The sequence below is a fragment of the Theropithecus gelada genome, chromosome 5 (assembly GCF_003255815.1).
Source record: "Theropithecus gelada isolate Dixy chromosome 5, Tgel_1.0, whole genome shotgun sequence".
NCBI lineage: Eukaryota > Metazoa > Chordata > Mammalia > Primates > Cercopithecidae > Theropithecus > Theropithecus gelada.
In genome coordinates, this window is record NC_037672.1 from 51,386,024 (window position 1) to 51,412,661 (window position 26,638).

The 26,638-nt window shown below is 39.1% G+C and overlaps 1 protein-coding gene across 1 annotated transcript in view; it reads right to left on the reverse strand.

The window, feature by feature from the left end:
- CCSER1 (coiled-coil serine rich protein 1) overlaps window positions 1–26,638 on the reverse strand; it is a 1,408,588-nt gene that overhangs the window by 1,072,039 nt on the left and 309,911 nt on the right. Inside the window, exon 5 of the mRNA XM_025385587.1 lies at window positions 5,148–5,268. Within this exon, the coding sequence (XP_025241372.1) occupies window positions 5,148–5,268 (121 nt within the window). The remainder of the gene's footprint in view (window positions 1–5,147; window positions 5,269–26,638) is intronic.

Here is a 26,638-nt window from a genome sequence, read left to right on the forward strand (position 1 = left end):
CCTAATCATAGTATTACCCTGATATTTATGCTATCCATACCTCAGTATCAAATTTTTTAAATGGAAGAATTTGAAGGCACCAAGTGATGGAGGGTAAATGAAGGAAAATTGTTAGTAAAGAATCATAAGAATTTACATAAGAACCTAGGTGGAACTTACTTATATTGTGGACAGTTTCAGTAAGAATTAATGACAATGATTCAGAAAGGAATTTTATGCAAAGTGCATTTATGTGTGTGCATGTTACACTTATAGTTCAATTGATATAACACTCAACATAAATTAAAAGAATATCATGACTCTCCATTCATTAAACTATTACTAAATCAAGATAACATGTTAGGATTTTCACAATATTATATATTTATCATAATTACAATTAGTAATGAAGATAATTTCTCATTTTCATTCTTACTGCAAATACTTAGCAATGTATTGTAAGTTATTAGTTTAATAACTGTATTTAACTTGCCATGGCTCATAAATATATATTGACACAGTTCTCTTTTCACATTTCCCCATCCCCAATGCCAGCACCCTAGTCCAAGCTACTATCAGCAATCACCTAAATGATCTCACTGTAGCCACTCAATCTGTCCTCCATTTAGTAATGTACTGATAACTATTTAACTAGCTCTCCTGGAGAGGAGGAAAGTCCTCATTTGTAGAATTCCCAATGCTATGATGTAACTACACCCACCATGGCTGATTTCAAACTTTCAGTGTGAAGTCACTGAATCTAGAGCTGGGGAGAACTGCTATCAAATTGGCTCTCCTAAGCCAGCTCCATTTCACCACTACCCCAACCATACCTAATTCATTCTCTATAACAAACAAACAAAGTTTTCAAAAGGCAAATCTGACCATGTTGCTTGGCCCTGCTAACATAATTTGGCTTCCTTTTCCTCCCACAAGCCTTCCTTCAATTTCTCCACACTCCCATCCATCACAGAATACTTTAAGAAGCTATTTTGTTTTTTCAGTTAGTTAACTAATATTCTGTAGACGTTAGCTCAAGAGTCACTTCCTCAGGGACATTTTACTTACCTCCTTTGGCTATGTTACAACCTCTTACCAGCCCTTATAATGAGATTATAATGAGATACACCTCTACATTATAGCCACAGCTACACTTTTGCTTTTTTCTTTTCTTTTCTTTTCTTTTCTTTTCTTTTTTTTGGAGACAGAGTCTTGCTGTGTCACCAGGCTGGAATGCAATGACGTAATCTCGGCTCACTGCAACCTTCACCTCCCAGGTTCAAGTGATTCTCTTTCCTCAGCCTCTCGAGTAGCTGGGACTATAGGCATGCACCACCACGCCCAGCTTATTTTTGTATTTTTAGTAGAGAAGGGATTTCACCTGCTTTTCAACACAAAATCCCTATCACTATGCACAGTGCCAAGAACAAAGCAGACACTCAAGAATTACCTATTTTTGATAAATTAACAAATACATATCTGCCTAAAACCATAAATAAATATGTTCCCCTGAAGATTGTCAAGGAAAATTGGAGATCAGCTTGTAATATTATTCTTTGATGTCTCTTCAGTATAACTACAGAGTTCGTGTAACAACTTTAGGAGACTAAAGCGGTGACCTTAGAGAGAGTACTTAACTGTTCCAAATCTAACATGTACTATTCATTCAGATAAATAAACAAAAAGAGCTGACAAAACTTTAAACCTGTGTGTTAAGTGCCCTCTAAGAATAAAATAGGTTAGTGTTAGCAATTATTTAAAAATAAGACTTTTGTACTAAATGATAACATCTGTGACTTTTCAGAAGGAGCTTCTTGAACCTACTTCATGACAAGAAATTGAAGCATTACAAAGAGGTCTTGAAACTTGGAGTGAATGACAATACGTTTAAGTAATGCTTCATCTACGCAAGAGTCAACAATGAATCAAATCTATTCCTAAGGTTAGATTTATTTATATAAAATAATATAAAAACATGGACATGGACAAAGAATAGATTAATTTTTATTTTACCTCTGCATTTCTAACTTTACAATGGGCATAAAAATCCCTTCGTTTCAGACGTTGAGGTATGGTATGTACAGAATATTTGCATTTCAACAAGCATATTTCTCACAAAGTATTAATACAAAATATAATCCAAAGCCAATCATGGTTATTCTTTCATTCTCTTCAGAGTTTGAGCTCTATGTACATTTCATGAAATGCTCATTTACATAGAACCGACTTGAGAAAAGTAGAGTTTTGAAGAACATGCTGAGTGTAGCTGGATATTTGGGCACACTTTTAATAGTAGGATTTTTATGAATTTATAATTCCCCTCTGTGTCCATGTGTGCCCATTATTGAGCTCCCAATTATAAGTATGGATATGTGATATTTGATTTTCTAAGTTATTTCACTTAGGATAATGACCTCTAGCTCCATCCATGTTGCTGAAAAGACATGATTTCAGTCTTTTTTAATGGTGTATATATATATCACATTTTCTTTATCCAACCATCTGTTGAGGGGCACTTAGGTTGATTCCATGACTTGACTATTGTGAACAGTCACTCTCAAAGCTTTGACCCCAGCATTCTATGCTTATGATTAAATATTTGAAAATTGTACATTCTTTCTGGATTACATAGAATATTCTATTTTTTAGCAAGTTTTTCCTTTCCATATGAGTTACATATCAAACTAAACTCAGAAGTGAAGTAAAATCCCCATCTTTGTTTCCTGAATTAAGATGAATTTTAGATATCGCAACAAGTGGAACGCTCTGGTCCTCTCCTACTGTAAGGTGCAATATAGCTTTCCTTCTTAAAGATTTAGATAGTTTCTCCCTATCACTTGCTATGCTGAAAAGTTTATACTTCATCCCTAGTAGGAGTTCCTAATTCTTATTTCTCCTTATCAAATGTCTAAAAACTAATAAATACATGAGAATATTTAATAACAAATTGTCAAGACTAAAATATTTATCATCAGAATATAACTAAACATTGGTTAGATAATACAAATATCTCAGTCATAAAATGTTTTTTACTTTCTAAAGTGATGTAATTATGTATTACATATTCTTTCTTATGTACAGTCTTACATATTCTGAGATGACTATTTCAGTTATTCTTAGCAACAAATTTACTGGGTTCTGAATTAGATGACTCTATGAATCCTATATTTTAAAGAGTCAATGATTTATGAATTTATATGTGAAGACTGTAAAATTCAAGGGGAAAATTTACTTAAAGAAGTAATTCCATCCTAAATTAAAAAGAAATATTTATTATCCAAAGACAATATCTCAACTTCCAGCATTAGTTTTATATTGGTGGGTGATTATTTTATGTCTACTATTTTTTTTTTTTTTTTTTTGAGATGGAGTTTCGCTCTTGTCACCCAGACCGGAGTGCAATGACACAATCTCAGCTCACTGCAATCTCTGCCTCCCAGGTTCAGTGATTCTCCTGCCTCAGCCTCCCAAGTAGTTGGGATTCCAGGTGCCTGCCACCATGCCTGGCTAGTTTTTTTGTATTTTTCGTAGAGACGGGGTTTCACCATGTTGGTCAGGCTGGTCTCGAACTCCTGACCTCAAGTGATCTGCCCGCTTTGGCCTCCCAAAGTGCTAGGATTAAAGGTGTGAGTCAATGTGCCCAGCCCTATCTAGTATTTTTTTTCTTATGGGAAATCCAAAATACACAAAAATGATACCATAAAGGGCTTTAGTAACTCCATTTATAAACAGTTGATGTGGCTATTTGACAATTATGTTTGTTGCAAAAAAATTACACAATTTATATGTTCTTGCCTCTCTATTATGTTTTAGGCATTGCATTATGAGGTAAAGTATCTCCCACATTAAAAAGAAACAAACAAACAAAGGTTAAGAAGGTTTATTTATTATTTATTTTAGAGACAGAGTCTTGCTTTGTCACCCAAGCTGGAGTAAGGCAGTGACATGGTCATAGCTCTTGGCAGCCTAAAAGTCCTGGGCTCAAATGATCCTTCCCCCTCAGCCTCGTGAGTATCTGTGACTATAGGTGCAAGCCACAGTGCCCCAGGGGTTAAGAAAATTGGGGGAGTTGGGGGAAGAATCTGCCCAAGGCCTGGATTCCTAACCACTGAGTTATACAGCCTCTCAATAGCACAGCCAGAACAAATAACATAAAATAAAATTAAGTAGGTAAAAAATCATTTAAAATAAGAAATAAAGATACATACATTATATTTCAGTATTTAAATGTTTATGATTTAAATATAATAAAGAATTCTGACTTTTAAAATTAATGGTGATAATATTACCTATATTGAACATCCATTATTTTGACACCTCATCTATCTCTGCCTTCTTTTATTAATATCACCAATATGTCAATTCTGGAATCACTTTTCCCCTCCACATTTCATTCTGTGTTCCAGGGCTTGTCATGCAACAACAAATTATCTAGTCAATCACCACTAAATACTTTTGGATATAGCGATTGTTTCAGAATTGCCATGTCAAACAAGCCAAGCTAGTCAAAGCCAATCCAATGACACTCAAATCTGGGTTATTTTTGCTTTGATTAAAAGGAATGAGAAATTACCTCCTTCCACTGGATTTGTGGAGAAAATGAAAATCAATCCCGGTTCCTGCTGAAGGCAGCAATATCACCACTAGAGGATCCTCCCAGAAAATGAAAACCCCAGACAGAAGAGTCAAGCAAAAAGATGTAGCTAGAGAGAATGACCCTTGATATCATTTGAGAACCAAAACTGTACTTGAAGAAATTGCTACCTTTGTACTTTATAAATTACATGAGCCGATAACCACCAGCACTCTTGATTCTTTTTTCTGAAACCAGTTGACATTTGACTTCTGTCATTGACAAGAGTTTTGAGTTAATCACTATCTTGGCATTTATACTGTGTTGTCATATGTTCACACCTATCTTTTAATTCTCGAAATAATAGTGTGAGGTATGTAGGATATAAACAATTTCCATTTGATAGCGCCATCATTAAGATCACAATTGAAGACAGAAGTTATTCACTGAGACAAAATAGAAGAGATTATTTTTTAATGCACAAAATTTCTTTCTTTCTTTATACTAATATTAACACATTTATTATAAATCACATTTTCTTATCGGTTATCTAATTGATTTTACAAGGCCTTGAAAAATTAAATGAACAACTCACTGTTTGGAAGGCTCAGGAAATTTTGGTTCTTCTCTTTTCTTCATTTCTATTGTTGGTTCCATAGGAGTAAGAACTACTGCAGCACATGAGACGACAGAGTGATGCGAGTCCTCCCGGCAAACTGTTTGTTCAAAAAAACCGAGAAATTGTAAATGTCAAAATTATTTATGAACTAGTCTCACTTCTCCTTTTTTCCCTTTCTATATTTAGTCTAATAAAAGATCTAATTCTACTAAAACATTAATTATTAAATTATCCTTAAATATTTTCTGCTCTAAGTCTTTTCACTCACTAGCTATACGACCTTGGGCAATTTTTCTCTTTTAAAGCCCAGGATGGAAAAGGTATTGCCAACAGTTTATAGTCCTTTTCTAAAACAGCTTTTCATCCAAGAATGAAAAGTGCACAAGTTATACATATACAGTTAAATGAATCTTTGCAACATGACCACACCTGCTAAGTCAGCATCAGGATCAATAAACAGTGCATCACCAGCACCCTAAATCCTCCTGTGGTACCCCTTCTCAAACACTACTGTAGCCTCTGAACTTAACCACTATCATCATTTATAGAACCATAAAGAAGTTTTGCCTATTTCTGACCTTTATACAAACTGGATCATATTCTTTTGGGAGCATTTTTTTAATTGTTTGTTTTGTTTTGTTTTGTTTTTTGAGATGGAGTTTCGCTCTGTCGCCCAGGGTGGAGAGCAGTGGCACGAACTTGGCTCACTGCAACCTCCGCCTCCCAAGTTCAAGGGATTCTCCTGCGTCAGTCTCCCGAGTAGCTGGGATTACAGGCACCCGCCATCATGCTGGCTAATTTTTGTATTTTTAGTAGAGACGGGGTTTCACCAGGTTGGTCAGGCTGCTCTTGAACTCCTGACCTCATGATCCGCCCGCCTCAGCCTCCCAGAGTGCTGGGATTACAGGCATGAGCCACCGCACCAGGCCCTTTTTGTTTTGAGGAGTCTCGCTCTGTCACGCAGGCTGGAGTGCAGTGGCATGATCTCAGCTCAATGCAACCTCTGCCTCCCAGGTTCAAGTGATTCTTCTGCCTCAGCCTCGCGAGTAGCTAGGACTATAGGCACGTCCTATGAGGCCCAGCTAATTTTTGTATTTTTTAGTAGAGACAGAGTTTCACCATGTTGTCCAGGATGGTCTCAATCTCCTGACCTCATGATCCGCCCACCTCCACCTCCCAAAGTGCTGGGATTACAGGCATGTGCCACCACACCCGGCCCAAGCATATTCTTTTATGTGTTTTTTATTTCATTCAATGTGTGCTTATAAGATTCATCTATGTCTAGTAGCAGTTGGTTCATTCTCATAGCTGTGTGGCTTTCCACTGGTGAATATACCACAATTTCTTTATACATTTCATTAATAATGAACACAAGCTATTTTCAGTTTGGGGCTATTTCAATTGTCTATGAACATTCTTGTACTTTTTTAAACAGTGCACAAACACATTTATATTAAAAAAATCAAGAAGCTGTAATCGTTTCTAGGATATAGTCATGTTTTATGTTCTGCTTTAGTAGCTACTGCCAAATACAACTCAGAACTGTCTGTACTAATTTGCATTGCCAACAATAGAGAAAGAGTTTCAGTTGTTCCACATCCACACCAACACTTGGTTTTGTCATTTTTTTCTTATTAAAGTTTTAATATTGTATTAATTTTCTATTGCAGCATAAAAAATTAACACAAACTTAGCAGCTTAAAATAACATCCATTAATCATTTCACAGTTCTGGAGATCGGAAATCCAGCTGGGTTCAACTGGGTTCCCTGATTAGGGTCTTACAAGGCCAAAATCAAGGTATCAATGAGTCTGCGCTCTTATCTAATGTCTCTGTGTGAAGAATCCACTTCCAGACTTACTCAGGTTAACAGAATTTACTTCCTTCCAGTAGCAGGATTCGAGTCTCCTTTTACCTTGCTAGCTGTTGTGTCTAGGGACCACTCTGAGCTTCTAGGGCTACTCACAGGTTCATGGCCTATGGCCCATCCATCTCAGCAGTGGGGAACATCCTTCACATTGAAGCCCTCTCATGCTTTAAATATCTCTGATTTCTTCTTCTGCTGCCAACTAGGGAAAAAAAAATTCTTTCTGCTTTTAAAGGGCTCATGTGATTAGGTTACGTCTACCCAGATTATCTCCTTTTTGATTAACTCAAAGTCAACTTATTAGTAGCCCTAATTACATCTGCAAAATCCCTTTTGCCAACTAACAATCACAGCAGTGATGCCCTATCATCTTCCCAGTGAAGAAAAGTTAAGGGCTGGAGTCATGTGTCATCTTAGAATTCTGCCTACCAAAGCCGTTCTTTTAAGTGTATAGTGGTATGGCATTGTAACTTCAATTTATGTATTTCTGATAATGAATGAAACTGAATATATACAGTGTATATTCAGTCCTCTTTTTACATGGTTCTAACATGCAAAAATTTCAGTTACATGGGTTAGTTAAATAACACCAGTCACCCCCCAAAAACAGGGTTCAAATTGCAGTTCACATGGTATACCAACTGTGAGTAATTGTATAAAGTACAAACTTCTTTAGTAGCACTTCAGTACACAAATCACTATGTAAATAAAAGAGGTACATCATGATCAGTGACACACACATCACTTCTTTCAAATTCTGTCAGTTATTGATAACTAGGCATTACTTACTCAGTTCAAGCACATAAATCATAATGTGTAGTTGCATTGCTTCCTTGTCCCCTTGTGATAAATTTATGTGACATTTTATAAAAAATAGACAATGTAAGGAAAAAATTTGCCAATGAAAATGAAAGTAGAGAAAATAAAAACTGATAGCGAAACCCCGTCTCTACTTAAAATACAAAAAATTAGCTGGGCATGGTGGCATGCATGTGTAGTTCCAATTATTTGGAAGGCTGTGGCAGGAGAATTGCTTGAACCCAAGAGGCTGAGGTTGCAGTGAGCCGAGATCAGGCCACTGCACTGCAGTCTGGGCGACAGAGTGAGACTCCGCCTCAAAAGAAAAAAAACCAAAAAACAAAAAACTAACAACAACAACAACAAAAATACGGAAAGTGCTGGCTGGGCACAGTGGTTCACACCTGTAATCCCATCACTTTGGGAGGCAGAGGTGGGCAGATCATGAGGTCAAGAGATTAAGACCATTCTGGTCAACATGGTGAAAGCCTGTCTTAGCTGGACGTGGTAGCACGTGCCTGTAATCCCAGCTACTCAGGAGGCTGAGGCAGGAGAATTACTTGATCCAGGGAGTCGGAGGTTGCAGTGAGCCAAGACCGTGCCACTGCACTCTAGCCTGGCCACAGGGCGAGACTCCATCTCAAAAACAAAATGGATAGTGCTGGAAGTGATATTTGAATCAAACAAAAAAACGGAGTGCGACAAACAGGAACAGTCAAGTTTTAATTACTCCATTATTTAATTTTACTTATAAAGTTAATGTTAATAATGTATAAAAAATTTTATTCACTTATACATTTTATAAAGGTAAATTATGGAACAGCAGACAATTATAACATAATGTAATGTAAAAAACATGAGACAGCGTCAAGCCATTCCATATTCAAATAGATTTGCAGCATCCATGGGTTGAAAAATCAATGATACATTTTTCACGATTATTTCCAACCATGGATATAAATAACAGTTTGAGGCAACAATATAAAAAGCTATATCCTAAATTTGCTCTTCTGTGAAAAGAATTTTTGTTGTTAATGTATTGCATGAAGTGCAGAATATTCCATCTTAGGCTTCTGTCACTAGAGAGTATCAGAGCAAGGCTAACTGTAAAATAAAAGTGCCCATTTATTTCTAGACAGATGAGGCCTTTTGGCCAAGATCAGGGTCACTTAACAACTACTGGAACTGCACCTAGTGGAAGTCAGTTGTCAGTAACCATCAGTTAATAAGAAAAGGATGATTCAGGCCTGAGAAACCAATGTTTAATTACAGGTTTTAAAAGAAGAAAAAATACGTGATAGTCACAAAAATTGCTCATCCTAAAACTTGGTTCTAAGCACTAGTCTTATTTATTTCTAGATAGTCATTAAATATATAAACACCAAAATGAACAAGGCTTCCAGGGACCACTCAGTCAGAGATCTGCAAACCTCAGGGCAGTGTAGAAATCATTTTTAGCTTTGAAATGAAGTAGTCTGACCTTGTCATGTAACCTTTTATTACACCACAAAAACTATGCTATTATAGGAAATGACTTTCTATTATTGCTGTATTCCCTAAAATGTTTCTTTCAGATTCATAATAAACTGAGATACAAAATCTAAACACTAAAATTTTAAACTACTCCTTTTCTCCAGTTTGGCTACATCAAAACAATTTTATTTAATTACTGAATTTCAATCATTGTTTTACTTTTTAGTTTATAAAATCATTGCTAAAGCATAAAAAAGCAATATATTTTATATGTTAATAAATTTCACAAAACTACCAAAGATTCACCAGAAGAGGCATTTTTGTCTTTCATGTAAAATTAAAACATTTAAATGACTGAAAGTGCCTAGAGCAGTTATAAGTAATGTGTCTTTGATATTCTTGTATTATATTTTATTTATACATATTTATTACATTTGAGATCACCACTCCAGTTCACCAAAATAGTTTACTATCAATCAGCAAATTACAGCCTTAAAAAAGAGAATTTGCTTTTGACTTGGTAGAGTGTTCACGTTTCCATTTTCTGTTCCAAATATCCAGGATCCATGTATCTACCATGGAACAACCCACTGAGAAAGCTTAACCTAGCAAAAGAATTATTTAACAAACATTTAAATGACATGATAGACACAATTCTGCACTAACTGTGCATTGACTGTTGCTGTATTGTTTTTACCCTTCAGAAAAGTTCTATGGCATAAGTATTATTATTACTGCCATTGCACTTTTCAAGGTCACACAGTTTGAGTATAGAAAACCCTGAATTTGATCTATCTGTCACTAGTCCTCATGCTATTGAACATACTTCATGCTGATTCTCATTTAAATATATCAAGTGCTCTGAAGTACTAGTGTAAATGTACTAGTTTATCTTTTTCAATTGTTTATATTCAATAATATTCCTACATCTGAATTCTTTATTGTAAGAAAAACTGTGCAACCACCAAGCAGTTTGTTTGTACAACCATATTATTTAAGACTGTATTTTGAACAGCCATATTATTTAAGGCTAGAATCACCTTGAGATTTTTTTAAGATGTGAAAGAATTGCATAGAAATTATCAATGTCTTAAAGTAAAACCTTCTGAAAAATTAATTCATATCAGCACATACCACAATTTTGACTCATCATAAAAATACTTTGGGTTCTAAGTTCTGTCCTTCAAAATGACTTACAACAATGTTTTTTTCTATTGTTCCACTGGAGAATGAGGGTTTTGCATTTGTTCTCCCATTAGTAAACTATGAATAATAATCTTGCACTTGGGTTGTGGTGATGATTAAATGAATTAATGCATGTAAAGTGCTTAGTATAATGTCAGGAAAATGATATTCTTTTAAAATGTTAGCAAATATTATTTATAACTGTTTTACTTTACGAGATGGTATCTTATTATTTGCCCAAGCTGGAGTCTAGTGGCTATTCACAGGTGCAGTCATGATGCACTACCCCTCAAAGTCCCGGGCTCAAGCAATCCTCCTGCCTCAGCCTCCTGAGTAGCTGGGACTACAGGTATACGCCACCATACCTGGCTGATTTTTTGTTGTTGTTTGTTTGTTTGTTTGTTTGTTTTATATGTCAACTTGGCTAGGCTACAAGCCCCAATTATTCAAACACTAACCCAAGTGTTGCTGTGAAAGTATCTTCTCTACATGTAAAGTCCATAGTCTGTTAGCTTTACGTGATATTATCTTAGGTAATCTGGATGAGTCTGAGTTAATCAGTTTAAAAAAGCTTACAGCAGAGTTGAGGCTTCCTGAAGATAGAAATCCCACCCTTGTCAAAAGTTCCCTCCTGCTCTACCTGATAGTCAGCTCTACATATTTTGGACTTACCTAACCAGTCCCCAAAATCACATACGTTGATTACTTGTTATATAAACAAATAGACAAAATAAACTTCTTTATATCTTTTACTGACCTGTTTCTCTGGTTGATAAATACATAAGTTAACAATGACATTTTGGTATTAAATATCAGTTTTAGTGAACCAGTAAGTATTTCCTTTTAGTGCCCATACAAAGTTTTTTGATGAAATAGTATTAATCCAGAATTGGAAGAATTGAAAAAAAGAAGCAGTTAAGATAAAAGTCATTGATCATGACTGTAAATAGCACACACTGAGCCAAAGCAGGCACATATATTCATTCCTTAGTAGCATTAATTGAACTATTTCATATCCAGACACTGTAGTAGGTGCTGAACTTGTGAAGATAAAACACAAAATATTTGCCTTGCAGTAACTTAAAGTGTACTAGGAGATGATACCATTTAGAAAATGTAATCATAGAAGTCAGCCAAGTAAAGAAACTGGCAGGATGAAAACAGTACAACTGCTGCAGTCTTATTCACTCCTGTTACTTAGTAGAGTGCCAGGCACTAAAAAGGCACTCAATAATATTTGGTAAATGAATGAGAGACTGAAGAAAAATGAAGTGAGGAATGGGGGAAATGAAAAGATGCTAGCCAAGCATAGGAAAAAGTGTGCTAAAAGGCAATGAGATATGGGAAAATATATTATTATATATATTATATATATTGAGAAATGGAAATAATTCAATGTGGTTGGGGCCTAGATAAGACACAAGAAGGTGAGGAAGACTGAGCTGGAAACATAGGTCACTGGCAATACCTTAAACACCTTCTAAGCAACTTAAAAACATTAGTATTTGTTCCTAAAGTTAATGGGAATTGATATCAATCATTAAACAAAGAACAACATGATCAGCTTTATGTATTTAAAAAAATAGCCAGGGCAACACCTAAGTGCAGGAATAAGATTAAGTGAAACCACTGACAGCACTCTGAAATAAACAAAATGAGAAATGGTGAGGGCTTCTTATTATTTGAAGTAGCAGTGTAGTGGACAAGAGGGGAAAAAGTCGAGTGCAGAGTATTCAGAAATGTTAACACTTCTGTTTCAAATATACAGTCACAGTCTATATCTACTTATTTGCTTTATTAAGATGAAGTACAATTCTCAGTACATTACAAAATCAGAAAACACAGTGACAGTACAGATGGGTGTGAGAGAACAGCCATCAAAAGAAGAAAGCAAAGACCTTCAAATTATTAGAAGACAATTTAGTTTACAATTTAAATTAAAAAATATTCTGTACAACCATATTATTTAAGGCTTATATCATCTTGAGACATTTGTTAAGATGTGAAGGAATCGCATAGAAATTGTCAATATCCTAAAGTAAAAACTTCTTAAAAAATAACACAGAAAAACAGTAGAAAATAAGTATACCCTGGAAACTCAGACAAAACTACAAAGTGTAAATGAAAATATTAAATTTGGTGAGGCTTACCTCACATCATCCAAATTCCGGTAATTTTGTTGCTGTGTGCCAACAGTAACCTTTCATTTTATGACAGATGGTTGGAATATATCAGGTCTATTATAATTGAAATTGCATATTTTCAACCCATTTAATCTCAATTTTTTTCTTGCCTTAGATTTTGAGTAGTTCTTTTCAAATATTTCGTTGAGAAATTTTTTTCTAGAATAAAATTGAAACCTCACAAGTGATAGAGAAAACTAGCAAAAGTTATGAATTCCATTTGTAAGGTTATCGATCTTATTAAAACTCAAAACACTTTAGTATATTTGGGGCTGGCAAAAAAGTGTCCTTCATTTCAAACATAAGCTGACATCGCCAATGATGTTCTTGAATGTTGAACACGAAACAAGCATTTATAAAGTCCCTACTAAGTGTAAAGTTAAAAATATTATGAATAAAGTGTCATTTATTTTAATAAACAGAAAATTAAGTTAAAATGTTATCATTACGGTGGGCACTAATCCAGTATGACTGGTGCCCTTTTAAGAAGAAGAGATTATGACACAGACAGACACAGTGGAAAAAACATCTGAAGACACAGAAAAAAGCCATCTAGAAACCAAAAAGAGAGGCCTCAGGAGAAATCAACTGTGCGGACACACTGAATTTGAACTTCTAGACTCCAGAACTGTGAGATAACAAATGTTTGTTGCTTACGTCACCAAGAGAATAATACCTTTTGTTATGCCAGTCCTAGCAAACTAATTTAAAGAGCATTTTAGGGGGAGGACTGGAGAATTACTTTTACTAATACTAATAATTAAATAAAAAGATCTCAGAGTTCTAGTCGAAACTCCTGCCTAATGGCTGAATCTACATTGCTACTACTCCTATCCTCTCTCATTCCAAATATCTCTGACAGATGTCCAGTTCATACTTCAATAATTCTAACGCTGGAAAATATGTTAACTTGTCATTATGGTTCCCTCCTTCCCAATGTGACCTAAGCTTTTAGGGTATTTATAACTAGATTGTGTAGAGTTGTATGAATTTGCATGTGTTTATATCTCTATATATGTACACATACATACATACACTATCCATATCTATATATGTACACACACGCACACACGTATGCATATATTACATATATAATATATACTTTAAACACATACATATGTTTAAAACATGCACACAATAGACAGCATCAGAAAGAACAGAATCATAAACAATTATTATTGCGGATAAACTAGATATTAAAAACTTTATCAGCATTTTCTCCATTGTATAGCCACCATTTAGAGCAGAAGACGTTACCTAGGTTAAGTGTTTTTGAAGCTTCCGTAAAAAGTGATGTGTAAGAACTGTAGCACCACTGGAAGTCTGTGAAGTCCTTCATCACTGACACAAATTCCACACATAATATTAGAATGGCATCAACATCTGTAGTCTGCTCCTTCTAAGTAGTTCACATGAGATGGTTTATGACTTATTCATTAAAGATTTCATTTTAATATTGGCAGGACCATTAACACTTATTGTGGCAAGGCCGGGCATGGTGGCTCACACTTGTAATCCCAGCAATATGGGGAGCCAAGGTGGGTGGATCACCTGAGGTCAGGAGTTCGAGACCAGCCTGGCCAAAAGAGTGAAACCCTGCCTCTATTCAAAATAAAAAAAAAAATTAGCCAGGCATGGCATATAGACATGGCACATGAGCAAGATTCCATCGCAAAAAAAAAAAAAAAACTTATTGTGACAAGACTCTATTTTCTCAAGATGGCAGCACCAATATACATTCTGATGGCAGCAGTGGTCCATGTGGTGTGGTAGCTTTGAAGATGCTGGTTGCAGTGTGGGAGGTGTAGCTGGGGCTGTGCACACCATGGAGTAGGTGAGAGGAGGAACTCTTGGGAGCCCAGGAATTCCCCTGACCTCAGCAGGCTCCCACTGTCTGAAATTTCCTTGAATCTGGTGCCTGCTCCAATTTTGGAGCAAAGCTGTGACAAAGCCTGGGCACTACCATGACCCTGCTGGGTATACACATGCTCAGTGTGGCACCAACATGCCAGAACCCTGCTGCCTCGAGCCCCTCTGGACTTTGGGTGCTGATAAGCATGGAAGGGAGGCAAAGGGGAGGCCTACGGGAAGGTTGGCACAGGTCTGCAGGCTGTGGATGGCAGGTTGATGACAGCAGAAAGCAGACAGACTCCTGGGTGGAAAGAGGTGGGTCCCTGGTGAAGCCTCATCTTTATGCTGGGGATGGCCTGAAGCTTGGGTGCCAGACTGCCAATTGCGTGAAGCAGAGTGGAAATTATGGTGCTTTTTCCAGGTCCAGCCATGGCCACCCATGGACCAATCAGCACACACTTCCTCCTCCTTGAAGCCCATAAAACCCTGGACTCAGCCAGACTTGTAGAGACATTGGGAAAACCTGCCTGTGGGCTGGAGCTACCCACTGTGGGACTTCTCTCAGCTGAGAGCTGAACAGATCTCTGGATGACCTACTTGTAGAAAGAAGCTACCCACTTCAGGTCTCTTGAGAGCTATAGTGTAGCCCAATAAAACACCTCTTTGCCTTGCTTACCCTCCAGTTGTCCGTGTACCTCATTCTTCCTGGAAACAAGACAAGTACTTGGGACCTGCTGAATGGCACAAACAGGGCTGAAACATGCCCCCCAGTCACCATGTTGCAAGCATGAGAAGAGAGAAGAAAGAAGAGAGAAAAGAGAAGGAGAGAAGAGCTGTGGCCCTTTGGGGAGTTCAGCTCTAGGAGTTCCCTGAGCCAGGGCTCTTACACCCTATTTGGGGCTCTGCAGTTCCTGGAATCTCCAAGCTGCTGGGTGATGAAGTGTTCCCTGGTGCCTGCAGTGGAAGTCACCTGTGGCACACCTGGTCAAGCCATAGCCTCACAGGGAACCAGTGCCTATGTCAACACCTGGAGCTGCCCACCAGCCCCAGCAAGTGTGCCTTGTTGTACACAGTGGCTGGACCCTGCCATCGCTTGCTTACACACTCCTCACCATTTCATGCCTGGCTCACCATTGTCAGGCATCGGATCTGAGCCAGTAGTACAAGCCAAGTGAAGACTGCCAGGCCAAGTGAGCAAATCAAATCCAGTGATCCTGAGCAAAACTCAGGCAAAGACACCACCAGCCACAGAGATTTATAGCTAGAAAAGCAACACTCTGAGGATCCTATGACATTTTGTGGGGCTCATCCAGGATCTGCGGAAGGGTGAGTAAAAGCAACCTTGCTGCTTTCTGTCCTTTTTTTGGGAATCCCTAAACTCCACAATAACCAAACTGAAAGAAAAATGCCATGCCTTTGTTAGCCAGTTAAAAGTGACTAGTATAGCTTCTGGCCTTAAGACATGAGGACAGGCTTTCTGGGGAGGACACTGCCAATCCTCCATCACCCTGGGGTGCTGGGAATGTTGGCTTTGTTCCAATCCAGTTTCCCTTCATGGAGGTCTAGCCATCATGTGGGATCAGAAGGAGGTCCTGGGGCAACTGAGGGTATCTGGTTAGGCTACATCTCAGTGTTATCCAAAGGCCTCTGAACTAACTCTAGTCCCCGACTGCCTATTAGGGTGTCAGCACTAGGACATCCCATCTTTCCTATCATTCTTCCCTTCTTTCATGGCTGTCATGGCTCCTATCTCTTTTTTATATACAATGATAAGGGTGTTGTTTCAAAGTACAGAGATAATAATACTGGGTAGAATAAGCACTTGGCTTGGTCATCAGAAGTGTAAATCAGAACAATGTGATGTCTATCTATTCTTAGAAGCAACAAGAATGTAACAATTGAGAGTTTTCTTTCCCCTGTTGAAGGAACCCATTTGCACAGGGCAAAAGATTTTTCCCCAGGCACCTTCCCCTCCCCTGAAGTTAAATCATCCTTTTGGGAGGCATCTTGTTAGGCCAGGTCCCCAATTCCCAGGACTCCCTTTCTTTCCCTTGTTTGCAGAGGACCTGGTCCCACAGCTTCACCTGCTTATAAGAAAGAAGCAAGAGATGGGCTGCCCCATCAGTTACTGGCTGCAATTTGGTGAGGGCCACTAATTTAATGGGTCTGTACACTATCCTGAGGCAATTTTTTGTCCCAAGTTTAATTTTGAGGCCCTAGAAAGGAAAACTAGATGTGAGAGATCCAAAGGCACATGACAGTGAAGTTTACAGGGCACAGCGCAGGTGAGCTTGACTAATTCTTGCCTATTAGGCCCTCCTGCATTGTGGATGGAGGTCATGCTCCCACCCATGGCATAGATAAGGTCTAGGGAACTCAAAGGTTATCAAAAGCAGGAGGATTAGGCACTATATAGGTGAGTGTGAATATTCCTCTCGGGTATGCCTCCCCACTTCATGGGTGAAGTCACACTTGCACACATGGTCAACACCTGCAAAGATCACTGGGACTCAGGGATATAAGGTCAGAATAAAGAAAAGGACGCCCTTTTTTCTTCCCCTCATCTACCCTGGGTATTCACTGTAAAGAGAAAGGAACAAAGGGATGCTTTTCACCCCTCTTTCCTGAGGTGTAACCAACCATCTTCAACCTGCACTCCTCTTGACTGCATCCTGAATCACTGAGATCCCTTTGACCCTCAGACTCTGGAGAGAAGAAAAATGACCTTTTCCTCCTCTGTTCTCTCTTCCAGAAGAGTAAACAACCATCTTTAACCTATATACCTCTAGAATGTATCCTGAATCTCTGGGACTCCTTGACCCTCAGACTCTGGAGAAAATCTGCCTTATATTCCTTTGCACAAAGGTGTGGCTGAATTATGTTCTGCAGGAAGAAGCATGGACTCAGAAATGAAGCATTAATTTTAATACCATTCTGCAGCTGGAACTTTTCTGTAAACGTGAGGGCAAATGGTTCAAGTTCCCACATGTGCAGACTTTCTTTGCTTTGCATGGAAGTCCGGACTTTTGCCAACATAGTAGGATTGATTCTGCCCTCCTGGTGGCCATTTCAGAAAAGGCTGCAAGGGGCAATCCCAGGGAAATAGAGAAGCAAACCCCAGAGGTACCTCCATTGGAGGAATCATCTCCTTCCACTTCCCTTATCCAGGTTCTCTCTAAGCTTGCCCCATCCTAGAAATCTTAGTTTTAGGCACTTTTGCCCCTACAAAAGGTTGGCAAATATAGTCTCATTAAGGTTCAAATTTGCTTTTCTCTATAGAACTTAAGGCAGATTAAGGAGATCTTGGCAAGTTTTCAAATGACCCTGATATTTGCATATAGAGGCTTTCCAAAATTTAACCAAAGTATTTTAACTCTTCTGGAAGAACATTATGTTACTTTTGAATCAGATCCTGACTACTGTCGAAAAGCAGGCCACCCTGCAAGCAGCAGATAATTTGGGGGATGAGCTTTGTATGTCATATAGTGCCAGGGAAAGAAAGAAGCCTTATCCAATTAGAAGAATAGTGGTACCATTGGAGGATCATAAATGGGATACCAATGATGAAATGGGAGAATGGAAGAGGAATCACTCTCAGGTGTGCATACTGGAAGGCTTATGAAGGACTAGAACTAAGCCTCTTAGTTACTCCAAGCTATACATGACAGAAAAGGGATTCAATGAGAACCCCGCTGCCTTCCTGGAAATGCTAAAAGAGGTCTTGGTAAAGCACACCTCTCTCTCTTGATTCAGTTGAGGGATAACTGATCCTGAAGGATAAGTTTATTACCTAGGCAGCCCCAGACATCAGGGTGAAGCTGCAAAAGTAGGCTGTAGGACCAGACAGTACTTTAGAGAACCTACTGAAATTGGCCACCATGGTCTTTTATAATAGGGATCAGGAGAAAAAAAAAAAAAATGAAACACAAGAAAAGGCAGAGGCTCTAATTGACTCCTTGCAGGCTCACAAACCCCAGAGTGCCTAGATGTACCTGTTAACTGCTACAAATGTGGCAAGCCAAGGCACTTCAGGAAAGACTGCCCAGGCAACATGAGAAAGCTACCTCAACCCCGTCCAATAGGTAATGGAGACCACTGAAGGGAAGACTATCCCCAGAGACAAAAGTCACCAGGTCCAGAGCTAGTCTCTCAAATTGTCCAGCAGGACTCACACATCCCAGGGCTCTTCTCCCTGGTTCTAGTGGTCCAGACCACCATTACATTCCAGGAGCCCAGGGTGAGTCTGGAAGGTGAAGGGAGGAAAGGGGACCTCCTCCTGGACACTGAAGCAGGCCTTTAAGTTCTCCGCTCCAATCCAGGCACTCCCTACTCTCTTAGCATGACCATAAGGGGTGTCTCAGGAAAACCTTTAACCCAATATTTTTCCCAACCCCTTAGTTGTAGTTGGGAGGACTGCTTGTTTACTCATGCTTTCTAATCATGCCAGAAAGCCCAACTCCTCTCTTGGTCAGGGACATTTTGGCTTGTATGGGAACCACTATCCTTATGGCTTCAGGACGGACTCTTTTTCTCCCCCTCATAGAGACCAGTATTAACACAGAAGTCTGGGCAACTCCAGGGAAAATTGGCTGAGCCACAACTGCCACACCGGTCTGGATCCACTTTAAGCATCTTACCTCCTTCCCTAACCAGAGACAATATCCTCTGAAACCAGAAGTTAGGAAATGACTAGAAACCATCATTGATAACTTGAAGATGCAGGGCCTTCTCAAACCCTGTAACAACCCTTGCAATACACTGATATTGGGGATACAAAAACCCAACAGGGACTGGAGACTGGTTCAGGGCCTCTGCCTCATTAATGAGGCTGTGGTCCCAATTCATCTGGTGTTTCCCAATTCCTATAACCTGCTAACTCAAATACCTGAGGGAACTAAATGGTTCACAGTCCTGGAGCTAAAAGATTCCTTTTTCCTGCATACTGTTACACCTCAACTCCCAGTACTTGTTTGCATTCAAGAATTCCTCCAACTAGGCCACCCAGTTAACCTGGACAGTGTTACCTCAGGAATTCTGAGACAGGCCCCACCTGTTTGAGAAGGTGTGTCAAAAGATCTCTCTGAGTTCCTTTATCCTCAGGTTAAAGTTTTACAATATGTATACATTCTCCTTTGTGCCCCAACTCTGAGGAAATCTCTCAAGGAGGCAGTAAAGCTCTTCTTAGTTTTCTAGATAACAGGATATAAGGTCTCAAAATCTAAGGCTCAGCTCTGTCAGACTTCAATGAAGTACCTAGGTCTAGTCTTGTCTGAGGGGACCCAGGCACTAGGTGAAGAAAGGATCAAGCCCATGTCCTTCTTTCCCCTCTTCAAAACCCTCAAGCAACTGAGGGGATTCTTGGGCACTACAGGATTCTGCAGGTATGGATACTTGGTACGGTGAAATAGCTTGTCCCTTATATCACCTAATAAAGGAGACTCAAGCAGCTAAGATCCACTCCCTAACTGGGGAACCACAGGCTAAAAGGGACTTTGACCAATTAAAACAAATCTTGCTTGAGGTACCAGCCCTTAGCCTTCCCAATGAGGAGATGTTCAATCTTTATGTCTCAGAAAGGAAGAGAATGGCCATGCAAGTTCTAACTCAGGCCCGAGGTCCAGCCTAGCAGCCCATAGGGTACCTAAGGAAGGAGCTTTATTTGATAGCTAAAGAATGGCCAGCCTGTCATTGCCGGTATTTCCAGTGGTAGCTTTACTAGTACCAGAGGTATTAAGTTAACCATGGGGAATAACTTAACTGTTTATATGTCATATAATGTAGCAGGACTGCTGTCTTCCAAGGGGAGTCTCTGGCTAGCAGACAACCACCTACTCAAATATCAAGCTCTGCTATTAGAAGGATCTGTAGTATAGTTAAGAACCTGTCTCTCCCTAAACTCAGCCACCTTCCTCCCAGAGGAAGCTGGGGAGCTTGAAGAGGACTATGAACAGATAGTAGTGCAAACCTATACAGCTGGAGAGGACCTCAAATACAGACAGAAGTTCCTTTGTAGAGCAAGGGGTCCATAAGGCGGGGTATGCAATAGTTACCCTGAATGACATTATCAAGAGTACGCCTCTCTCCTCAGGCACAAATACTCAACTAGATGAGCTAATTGCCCTCATGAGGGCACTTGAATTAAGCAAGAGGAAAGCATTTAACATTTATACTGATTTTAAGTATGCTTTCCTAGTCCTCCATGCCTATGCCACTAGCTGGAAAGAGAGGAACTTCCTCACAGCCAATGGATCTCCCATTAAATGCCATCAGGAAATTAACAGACTATTATCTGTGATATTCCTTCTATGGAAAGTGGTAGTAATACATTGTAAAGGCCACCAAAAGGGGATGGATAAAATAGCCAAAAGCAATAAGCTGGCAGAGCAAGCAGCCAAATCGGCAGCAAGAGGGCCCCATATATCTGATCCACTTGAGGCCCTCTGATATGGGAGTGCTCCATAAAAGAAATGAAACCTCAGTATTCCTCTGCAGAGATAGAATGGGCTGTGTCTCGGGGATACACACTTCAGTCCTCAAGATGGCTGCAATTAGAGGATAGTAAGCTTCATCTACTAGCTTCCAGCCAACAGAAAGTTCTTAAAAAATCCTCCACCAAGTCTTTTAGGCTAAGGATAAAACCTGTAAGGCTAAAACCTGCCAAGTGCTCAAAGGTTGTTCTCATGTAAAATTCTGCTAAAAATGATCAAACAGGTTGTTAATGCTTGTGAGACTTGCCTCAAAAATAATCCAGTCAGTCAACGGCTTCTCCCCCTGGAACCCAAAAGATGACAGTCTACCTCAGGGAAGACTGGCAGATGGATTTCACCCATATGCCAAAGACAAGGGGCATCCAGTACCTCCTAGTATGGGTAGATACCTTCACTAACTGGGTAGAAGCATTTCCATGATGAACAGAAAAAGGCTCTGAGATGATAAAAACACTAATTAATGAAATAATTCCTTACATTGGACTTCCTAAGTACCTTCAGAGCAATAACGGCCTCTTGTTCAAGGCAGCTGTTACCGAGGGGGTATCAAAGGCAACAAGCATACAATACTGTCTTCATTGTGCTTGGAGACCACAATCCTCAGGAAAGGTAGAAAAGACAAATGACATTATTAAAAGGCACCTCAGAAAACTGTCTCAAGATACTCATATTCCCTGGATTACTCTTTTCTCCATAGCCCTACTATGTGTAGAAATACCCTTTCAGAGCTAGATTTAAGTCTCTTCAAAATGGTGTATGGACAGCCTTTTCTCACCAATGATTTCTTGCAAGACCAAAAAAGCTCCGATTTAATTAAACATATAACTTCTTTGGCCCATTTCCAAAGGAAATGCAACAACTATCAGAGGCCCAGTCTCATGAATAGGACCACTTCTATTCAACCCAGGGGATTTAGTACTGGTAAAGGCACCTGCTTCCCTTTCTCTCTCTCTAGTCCCAGAATGGGGGTGAGGGCTTACTCTGTACTTCTTTCTACTCCCATGGCAGTAAAGGTCACTGAAATAGATTCTTGGATTCATTATACTTTAGTAAAAGACCAGGGAACCGATGGAATGTCCTCTGTTGACCTAAGACAGCACCCGAAGTACACGAGTGAAGAAATCAGGGATCTCAAGCTAACAATCAGAAAAGATAAGTACTAACAACCAACCCTCCATGGATACCCTATGCTTACTGTTCTCGCTTTTGTTCTGTTCCTCGCCATAAGGCATCTTTGTCAAGACTCCTTTATTCCTGAACTCCCTACTGCCATAAACAGTTATTTCTCTTTTAAAGCTTAGCTGCCCCCCTACAAGATTTATTTCACAAAGGTGAAACAGCTCTAGCCACAACATTATTTTCAGAATGATTAGTCTGTTTTACTTCTTATTTGTGTTATCTCCAGCACTAGATACTTTCCTTCACATTCTCAACCTCCTTGTAAAGTTATTTCTTCTCACCTTGAGGCTGTCACACTCCAAGTGGTCATACAACTAGATCCTTGGACAATGGCTCCATTTCTACCAGGGACCCTCAGAGGCCTCTGAGAGAGATCTGACTGCTGTTTTCCCCAAAACAATGTCCCCTGTCAGCATGAAGCAGTTAAGAGCAGTCATCATCCCTATCCTAACAGCAGTTAGATATACCTCTTCAGAAGGGGGATGGATGGCAACAGTGGCCTGTGTGGAGCAGCCACTGCAAAGATGCCAGCTACAATGAGGGAAGCATAGTCAGGACTGTACACTCCATGGAGCCAGCAGGAGCTAGGAACAGGCAAAAACCTCATACCTTCCAAGTTGGAGGGGCAGAGCCCCACCCTCCTTGGTGAAGATGCAGCCACCCAGTTGTGGCTGTGGACCCTGGCATCCCTACACTCTCTGGGAAGCCTCTCTGCCTCTGGAGGCTTGGAAGTGGCATTCCCACTATCTGACCTCTCCCCACTCTGGTACCTGCTCTGATTTTGGAGCAAAGATGTTGCCAAGTCTGAGAACTGTTATGATCCAGCCAGGTGTGCACACACTCAGGGTGGTGCTGATACGCTAGCTTCCTGCTGCCTCAGCCTTCTTCGGATTCTCAGAGGCACAGAGGCCAAGGAAGGGCTGTGGGTAGCTCAGCACGAGCCTGCACGCACTCCTCGGCACAAACAGCCTGGGCACTATGGGTGTCATGAATGGCAGGTTGATGGAAGCAGGAGGAAGTCAGGTTCCTAGGCAGAAAAGCGTGGATCTCCAGTGAAGCCCCACCTTGAATCTGGGAATGGCTTGAAACCTGGGAACTGGGCTGCCAGTTTTGCAAACTGGAGTGAGAATTTATTGTGCTTTTTCCAGGCCTGCCCATGACCACCCATGAACCCATCAGCACTCACTTCCTCTCCTGTGAAGTCCCAGACTCAGCCAGACTCAAAGAAACGTTGGGATGGCCTGCCTGCAGAGGAGATACCCACTGTGGGTAAGAGGAGCTATCCACATTGGGTCTCCTTCCAGCTGAGAGCTGAGCAGATGTCAAGGTGGCCTCCCTGTGGAGAGGAGCTATCCACTGTGGTTTCCCTCCCAGCTGAGAGGTGAACAGACATCGGGACAATCTGCCTGCAGAAATGAGCTACCAACTTCAGGTCTCCTGAGAGTTGTACTGTAGTTCAGTAAAGCACCTCTTTGCCTTGTTCACCCTCCAGTTATCTGCATACCTCATTCTTCCTGGATGCAAGACAAGAATTCAGGACCTGCCTAATGGAAGGACTGAAGGAGCTGTAACACAAACAGGGTTGAAACACGTCCCTCCTCTCACCACGTTGTGAGTATGAGAAGAAGAAAAGAGAAAAGAGAAGGAGAGAAGAGCTGCTGACCTTCTCTCCTTCTCTCTTGTGGCCCAGTATCAAACTATACACTTGTAAAGAGCATTTATAATTAACAACATAAATAGATTTTGATTCCCTAGGCAAACTTTCATTAAATTTGGTACCTAAATGATACAGAAAAAAAATTGTGGACATAAGTGCCACAAAGATTTGTTCACATGTTATGTGTATGTGGAATTTATGAATGAAGATTTCTCCAGGCTTACTCCTTCAAGGCAAGGACCTCAAGTCTTTCTAATGCTTTTTCTATATAAAGTTACATGAATGACTAGTCTGTAACTGTTTTTTTTAATTAAAAGATGATGTTTATCTGTGATGATTATTAGTCAGTGATCAGTTTCATGATGAATTACAAGTGTCTGTAAATACCATTTTGGAACTGTTATATTAGATTCCAATATAATAAATGTCATGCGTTCACTGTAAATTATGTTTGTTAAACCTCAGAAATGAGACTTCAAGGGACACGTGTTCTTATTTTCAGTTAACGGTTGGTTGAGAAATTATAGTTGCTCATAATTTTTCACCCTTTTAATAAAGGTATTGTCGAAATACTGTATGTACATAAAACATGAGTTTTTAATATTCAAATTTTGATATATGGACTATTTCTGTCTTGAATTATTGATGGCAAAATGTATGACAAGATAAAATAAAATGAGATATATTATTATCAGAAAATGTCCTTAATAATACTAACGTGCCATCATAGAATATGACGTCACAGTAACAGCAGCATTATCATTTACCATGGGAAGTGTAAATATTAACAAACAGAAGCCAAAATGCACTCTTTTTATATAGTGGATGCTAGAGACACCGAAGAAATTTGAAATACGACATTTTTGACAAGTTGGCAAAAACCAACTATAAATAGTTATGGGACAAACTAAAAATAGCTATGAGAAAAATGACAACTTTGTAAAATTGTTATGAAGGTGGCACAGGGTCAATGCTTCAAATGGGTGGGTGCATTCTAGCTTCCCCTTTACTTATCTTCTTTCTTTGACATATTGAAAAAGAACAAAGAATGGCAGTAAGACATTATTAAAGCATGAAGAATGCTCTCTCTGGCCATAGTACTATATCGTGTTATGGATTGATTCTGGCTTTTAAAGTAACTGTTATTTTACCTCAGTGTGCCAGTATAATTCCATATCACTTCTGAATCTCAAAAGATAAAAAGGAGCAGGAAATTTCATACATTCTAGGAAGCAATGTATTTTCTTTGTTAATAACTTTATAGTATTCTTTACCCCCTCCCCCCCAAGCCTAGCCAATAGACAGTTGTCCCAAAGCACTAATTCACAAATTCTATACTCTAAATAATATTTAATTATATTACCAGCATGCATACTCTAAAAAGTCATTATAATAAAGTTTAATCTTCCCAAAGATTATATTTATATGTGTCTGTATTACTGTATTATATGTTTGTATAAACTATATGTATATGTGTGCATTCATTATCAAGTACCAATAACCTCTTCTATTTTCTGAAATTTAAACCTCATGAAGGCAGGGCTAAAACAGCACCTAGTATATTTGGCTTTGAATAAGCAATTTTTGGACGAATTGCTCTCGCTTAATGACTTCAATTTTTATTAATGTATGAAAAAATCATATTTTTATATGCTTATAATAGAAATGAAGCCAATGAAAAATATAAAACACATTTTATCCTTTAGCAAACAAAAATAATCCCACATGTTCTACTCTTATGCAGTAGTCCCCCTTATCCATGGCTTTGCTTTCTGCATTTTCAGTTACTCACATTCAACTGCAGTCCAAAAATATTAAATGTAAAATTCCAGAAATAAGCAATTCATCAGTTTCAAATTGCACCCTATTCTGAGCACCATGATGAAATCTCATGCTGTCCTGCTCTGTCCCACCCAGGATGTGAGTCATCCCTGTGTTCAGTGTATCCACCCTCTCTATACTACCTGCCCATTCGTCACTTAGTAAACATCTCAGTTACCTAATTGATTATGGTAGTATCTCAGTGCTTCTGTTCAAATAACCCTTATTTTACTTAATAACGGCCCCAAAGCACAAGAGTAATGATGCTGGAAATTCACATATACCAAAGAGAAGCTGTAAAGTGCTCCCTTTAAGTGAAAAGGTGAACTTTCTTGACTTACTAAGGAAACAAAAAAATCACATGCTGAGGTTCCTAAGATCCGTGGTAAGAATGAATCTTCTCTCCATAAAAGTGAATCTTATATTGTTATAACTTTTCTATTTTATTATTGTTGTTGTTAATCTCTTACTGTGCCTAATTAAGTCAAACTTTATCATAGATATGGATGCCTAGGGAAAAAAATATGGTTTGTATAGCGTTAGAACTATCAGCATGTTCAGACATCCACTGGGGGTCTTACATCCACTGGGGGTCTTAGAATGTATTCCCTGAGGATAAGGGGGGATTACTGTATTTGGGTAAGAACTGAGACCTTGTGCAGCAATACCACTTAACTGGACCAAGGACCGGCACTCTGTCTGTCACCATAATCCCCTCCCAGTAATTCCCTCCCAGGAAGATAAAACTACATGCCAATAAATAATTCACTGTTTGCTTCAGGAAATATATGTTAAATATTTCTGGGTAAATACTGATTTTGTATGGGCTAACAGATTACTTATCAGGAGAACTATTTGTTTACATGAACCAAGGGCTCATTTATCAGCACATCGTCAAAACTTGCCTCAATTCTTGCTTTCCTGTGTCTACCAATTCTGAACTATTAGATGACAAAATTCCCACA